Here is a 6,797-nt window from a genome sequence, read left to right as displayed (position 1 = left end):
CTCATAGATTAAGCCCGTTACAGTGAACTCCAGAAAATATAAGGCCCAACTCTATAACCCATATGACAGTACCAAGTTTGATTTTAGAGACTCAGATCGAAGACAACATGTCTAGCTTACCGATATCTAAACAGGTTGTATGGTCATCTTGCAGTAACTGTGCCATTGTGATCCCTTGAACTTTTTTCATTCCCTCATCGACAAAATATGCTACTTGGATCCAATAAAAAAGACTATAGCTTACCCCATTATCTATTAAAACTGAATTCAATACTCTCTTTTTCCAAGATTAGAAATCTTTGACTAGAGTAAGATCAAGGAAACTTAATCTCAAAGGCAACAAAACCTGATAACAAGGCATCTTTTGTAAATTCTTCCATATACACATCTTCTCAAGCAGAGGCAACAAGTCATCGAAGCTCCTTTAGGTGTTATAGGTGAAGAACAAGCCTGGAATGGCAATGATAATGTGCTTATGATGCAGGCTGCCAATTTCTCACCCACTCAGTCAATATGGTAACATTTCTACTTATGTCATCAACACAGTCATTCTGCATTGCCACTACAATGTCCTCTGGGTAGCATGCTTTCGCTTCCTCCAGCAACACTTGAAAAATTTCGCATTCAATATTGTTGGTGAGCTTTGTCCCCATGTAACCCCTGCAGTGTAAATAATGTACCAACTATAAATGTGGGAACAGAAACAATCGAATAGAAGGAATAAAGTCACCACCCACCTGCTACTCAACCGATCGTACAACACCGAATTGTCAGTCTGAAGGACAACAACATGATCGAACCAACGCTCAGGGAAAAATTCACAACCATGGTAATCTACAATGTTTCCCCCTTCTTCCATCATGTCCTCAAGTTCATCACAAACCTGCAACAAGCATTCATCATAATCAGGCAAGTTCAACTTATGCCATGATGTGGTATATGAAGACGCAGCTAAATAGAGCAATTCACTATGTCACCTCGATGGGTTTTATCAAGTACTTATTTGGTTTTGGTTTGAGTCCTCCATTACAGATGAAACCGATTTACACGCTTAATGCTGGCATTGGCTATTAGCACACAATGAATGATGAATCTAACATATTCTTACTGCAGTCCTCAAATTTTAAATTTACTGAATTTTGCAAGTTAACTATAGAAGCAATAAGTAGTTTAGGAAACTAAGGTACTCCCTCTCTCGGTCTCTCCCCTCCCTTTCAGTGGTCTATTCCATTGGTGGAATAGGAATAGACCTGCAGAATCTGACAGAATTCAGATAACAGAATACAGATTATAGCAGAAATAAAACAAAAATATTGATCAGAATTCTATGAGAAACAAATTAAAGCAAGTGCAGTACCTTGGACAGATCCAAACCCATTTGGGTATCCAGACGGAGAAAGAACCGGTCCAACCCGGGCTTTTGGTTCAACAAGGGTTGAAAGTAGTTTAGTTTAATATTATGTATTTTATTTTCTCATGTTTACTTTGGGTAGAATATGCAGGAGATAGAGTTTGGTTACAAGTTGTTTCAATTTTAGAGTCTAAGTGGGAGTCTTTGATTTTCTCGTTAAATACTTGCATGTACCCAACGTTGGACAAGGTGAAATGAATAAGAAATTTAATTGGGTTTGTGCTCTACGAGAGTGTGAGAAGTGTGCTTCCTCTTTCCTCCTGCAACTCTGAGACTCATCTCAGGATTTCCCCTTCTTCCCTGACAGGCCCTCCACCACAGATTCAGAATTTCGGAGAAAGTGAAATCAGAAACTAGTATGTGAAATTTGAAGTAACAGAACGACAACTAGAGAGACATTGAAGAGAAATTCAATCTGAGAATTGAACTTGAACAGGGTTACCACAAATTAGACAAAGTAATAACGAGGATAAGAAGAATAGAGGGCGGAGGGAGAGAGCTCGGAGGGAGGGAGAGAGAGAGTGGAGAGAAAATCGGGGGCTCGGGGGGAGAGCATAGAAAGAATCAGGGGAGGGGGAGAGATAGCAGAGGGAGGATCAAGGGGGAGAGAGAGAGTCAGGAGAAAGGTCAAGATGGGGGGAGCAGAGAGAGAACTGTGAGAGAGGGATTGAGAGAGGAGAGAGAGAATCGGTGGAGAGGGGCTGAGAGAGGAGGTAGGGCATATACGTACCTAGTATAGTTGATCCCTAGCCGCCACTGCCTGAGATGGAAATGGGGATTAATGTGGGTCCAGTTGGTCCCGAAGAGCCAAGTCGGATTGCTGGGGCCCACCCAAGAGTGGAATAACCAAACACTTAGGAATGATGGCAGTTCTTATAAATAAGCTGAAGTTATAACAAAGAATGGTAATATTGTAAATAGATTGAAGTTTCTAATAAAAGGTGGCATAACCGTAATAAAACATCACTTCAAAAAAAGTGAGTGAGAGTGTGTCACATAGGATGAAAGGACATGAGAGTGATTTGATTTATTCACTAGGGGTAAACTATGAAGTGGCAAGACTCAATGGTATGGTGTAACAAAGGGAAAAAGTAGGGGTAGTGATATGAAATAAAAAACAGGCTACCCCAAAAGACAAAAGACTAAGGGATATGTAACGTATGAGTTGGGAGGGGTATATTAGGAATGGGAAATAACTTAGTGGCAAGATGTAATAAAGATAGGAGGTAGGGGCAGTATGGAAGGGGATTAAAAAAGTGTTTCAATAACAAAGGAAAGAAATGAATTGTGAAAGGAAGGAGGGGTCAGCTTCTTCCTTGTGCACAGACCCCCTGGCAGAAAAGGCAGCTAGGTTTTGCTGCAAAGGTCTCCTTCGTTACCTGTTCGTTGGGTTTAAAATTCCAGGCGAAGGGTTTCAAGAAGAAGATCTACCAAACCTACAAGGTAGCTGCTCCAATCAGTAGGCTAGAATGATGTGGGAAGAACCTGAAACTGGGGCTGGCGATAGATGCTGCTGCCACTCTGTAGCAGGTATTGAATCTCACAACTGAGGGAGATTTCAGAATCAATATCCAGGGGCTTGAGTCCCCTAGAGATGGTTTCCTTCGTCTCAAAACTTTGGACCAATCGGTAACAAACAAAGGTTCAGCAAGCTTTCCTTCTTGAGACTGATACTACAGTTCAGAAACAGGGGGTGTGAGAATAAACCTGAAAATAAGGGATATCTACTCAAAGAGAAACAAAGAAGAGAAGAAGAAAGAAGAGAGAGGAGATAGAGTTTGCACAAAAGGGGGGGGGGGGGAAGGAGGTCTCACAAGGAGGAAGGAGAGAAAGAGAAGAAGGGGAAGAAGAATCGCAGGGAAGAAGGGGGAAGGGGGTTCTCGCAGAGGAAGAGGAGGAGGAAGAGAGAATAAGAGAGAAGGGGGGGGGGGAAGAGAGCACAGCCACGCAGGCTTTGGCCACAAGTCATTCAATTCATTATTCTTCAATTCATTAATTAATCTCCATATTGCGTTACATGCTTTTTTATACTAAACTGAAATTAAAGATTCCTAATTGAAGTCTAAGACTGAAATAAAAATAAAATCTCCTAAAACCTAGACTAATAGAATTAGAAACATAACAAGACCCAAATTGGTAACTCTTTACCTATCTGGAAACTACCCAAAAATAAAGATTATAAAAATTCTCAAATAAAATCCCAAAAGATTCAAATAGCCTTGAACCCAAATCGTAACTTGATTCCAAATTGGATCTGGTTCTTGGACCAAGCTCTGGAGCGACTTTGGGTCGATCCATCAAAGAGAACACAGCCACGCAGGCTTTGGCCACAAGTCATTCGATTCATTACTCTTCACTTCATTAATGAATCTCCATATTGGGTTACATGCTTTTTTATACTAAACTAAAATTAAAGATTCCTAATTGAAGTCTAAGACTGAAATAGAAATAAAATATCCTAAAACCTAGACTAATAGAATTAGAAACATAACAAGACTCAAATTGTTAACTATTTACCTAACTGGATACTACCCAAAACTAAAAAGATTATAAATATTCTCATATAAAATCCTAAAAGATTCAAATAACCTTGAAACCCAAATCTGTAACCAGAGCGGGTTTGGGTCGATCCATCGAAGCGCTCCCGCATCAAGGATGGAGGGCCAGAGAGCTAACGGCTACAGAGTTGTTATTGAGAGCGAGAGAGAGAAGTTCACTCATGAGGACTTGATCAGATTAAAAAAAAAAATGGTTGCTAGGATGCAAAAGCAAATTAACTCTCTAGGGACTTTATTAAGTTTTTTTCTAAAACAATAAAGACCATATGGAAATCCTATTTACATTTGCTAAATGTTCCCATTAATCACCAAAGCAAACAAATAGCTTTTGTCGTTGATCTTCCTGACATTAGGCAAGTCTCGACTACTCTCCCATAATGGCATAGTGCTCATAAGTTTTATTCCTCTATAGTTATTAAAACTTTAAATATCATCTTTATTTTATAAATTGGAACCACAATGTTTCTCCTCCATTTATCTGACATTTTTCCTACGTTGATAAAAATATTAAGCAACTTAGTTAGGCAAGATATTCCACAAATTCCTAAGCTCTTTCACACCTCTATTGGGACACCATTTGGACCTATTACATTCCTATATTCATCTTCTTTAAAACTTCCTTTACTTTAGACCAGACAACTCCATTAATTATGCTCACCAAGGCATTCCGACAAAACTAATATTTCTCTAAAGGAAGCCAAATCGTATCATCATATACCAATTTTTTATCTCTATCAAGATCATCCAAACTAGTGCCAATGAACCGTAGCTATCCTACCTTTATAGTTTCATGTACAATAGCCATTCCACCTCTCTCTCAACTAGCTGCTTTTGCTAAGAAGAAGAGGAAAGCAAGTAAAACAAGCTCATTAGACCCAAACAACATATATAAAGTCCAAAAAAGACAATTATAATCATAAGGATAAGGACCCAATTCTTCATCTTCTTAAGGGCTCCACTCTTTTTGTCCATTTGTAATGAAGATACGGTTTACAAGCCAAGGAGCTCTCCACTTTACAAGCAACTATAATATCAAAGGTTATCCATGAATCATGAACTCACACCGAATGGCACATCATTTTGCAAGCTAAGAGAGACAAACATCTTCAAAGTACTTATAAGTTATAATGCATTTGGTTGCATTACCTTACAACATGGTAAAGGAATACCAGGAGAAAAGCAGGAGATGTGATAATTTGGTTGCATTAGTTGGAGAGAAGCTAAGCAAAGGAAAATACAATTACCCTTTTTATCAATAATTTTCTCTCTCACCCATCACATGGAAGAACAAAAAGAACAGAAAATAAAGGAAAAGCTGGCCATACCAAACTTCTCATCATCCTCTCATAAGGTGGGGAAATGCTAACAAAAATCCAAGGACACCTACAAGGTCAGACAAGGCACTGGCTAGCGGTTATCTAGGACTCTGAGTACTCAATTATGTTAGCACATGAATGTTAAGTAAAACATAGTATACTACTTTTAAAAAATTCTTTATATTGAACAGGACATAGCAAATGGTGCATATTGCATTTGTTTTTTCAAAGGGAAAAATCACATGGAAATATTTTCAAACATCGCCGAAGCACAAGCACAATCAAAAACATAATAAATTAACACAGGTGAAGACAACTGCTACCGCAGTTGGTCGGTACATTGCCAGTAGAGTGCAGTAGCCAGGAGGTCACAGATTCAACACTCTTGTCTTCACTGTGTGCTTTGCTCTCGATTGAGAGCATCCTTCCTCTAGTTATTGTAGTTCAAAGTCCCGTGTGGCATTGATAATATAGGATGACCAAAAAAATCTCGGGTGAGAATAGAGAACCAACGAAACCAAATAGAAAAACAATGTATGAGACCCTCACTCATACCAAAACAAAACTACAAGGGAAAAGGGAAATTGTGGAAGTGAAACTAGCAAAATGATGCACACATCATTTGAGGAGAGAAATGAAATAAGAACGTAGAAGAAGCCAATGAGTTACCGACAAAATGTAAACCTGTCGGGCAATATACCGTCCTTACCCCAAAGGAAAGACAACCAACCCCACCTTCCCCAATCCATATTTCCCTCTTCAGAGTTTTCCATCATAGCGCCATCACTACACTTTTCAACATATAAAATAGTGCTGATAAACAACAATGTCATAACGAATCAATTTCAGAAAGGCCCCGAAAGTCCATGAATTTAGCGAATTCCTACAAGTTTAAAAGGGTTCATAATCCGATTTTGGTGTAAGTAAACAATTTAACTCCCTTAAATCGATCTTCAGAACTCAGCGATGGATGTTTTACATGATTTTCTAATCAAGAAATTTTGAGGGATGCATAATTTAAATTAGAGGAAATTAAGGGAAAGAAGAAGAAGAGCAGGACAGGATAGAGTAGGGTACCAAATCTTCGTTGATGATGTGACACTCGAATTGATCGTCCCAACCGTCGTATAAGTTCTTGAGCTTGGCAAGGTCACCGACGTTTATGTGGCGAAGCTGAGTGGCGTCTGCCAGTAGAGACGTTGTGGTTGTCTTGCCCGTCCCCGGCGTTCCCGTTACCAGAATGTTTGGCTTCTTCCTGCTACTTTGCGCCATCCTCACCTCTCTCTCTCTCTCTAAATTCTTTGTTGGTTTTCTGGGACTTCTTAGGGTTGGGTTTCTTCAGTTACCGGTCCTTTGGAAGGGGAATATAACAGCAGACAAAAGCGAAGTACCACCCAGGCCCAGAAAGGCCACTGGATCCTTTTTATAGCACACGTGTATGGGTCAGAGTCCGTCCCACGTAGCTTCAGTGCCTTAGGAGGGCGGTCCTGATCTTAATCGGTAGAAATCAGC

At 39.6% G+C, this 6,797-nt stretch overlaps 1 protein-coding gene across 1 annotated transcript; it reads right to left on the bottom strand.

The window, feature by feature from the left end:
- Positions 1 to 219: 219 nt before the first annotated feature.
- On the bottom strand, positions 220 to 6,668 carry LOC122057358 (adenylate kinase isoenzyme 6 homolog). Its single transcript, XM_042619429.1, has 3 exons — positions 6,363 to 6,668; positions 738 to 883; positions 220 to 660 (listed from the first exon to the last, which is right to left on the bottom strand). Exons 1-3 carry the CDS (start codon positions 6,555 to 6,557, stop codon positions 474 to 476), a joined length of 528 nt encoding a protein of 175 aa, XP_042475363.1. The 5' UTR covers positions 6,558 to 6,668; the 3' UTR covers positions 220 to 473.
- Between the last annotated feature and the right edge of the window lie 129 nt (positions 6,669 to 6,797).

The sequence above is a fragment of the Macadamia integrifolia genome, chromosome 12 (assembly GCF_013358625.1).
Source record: "Macadamia integrifolia cultivar HAES 741 chromosome 12, SCU_Mint_v3, whole genome shotgun sequence".
NCBI classification, from domain to species: domain Eukaryota; kingdom Viridiplantae; phylum Streptophyta; class Magnoliopsida; order Proteales; family Proteaceae; genus Macadamia; species Macadamia integrifolia.
Note: the sequence above shows the minus strand (reverse complement) of the source record. Positions and strands in the feature narration are given on the sequence as shown.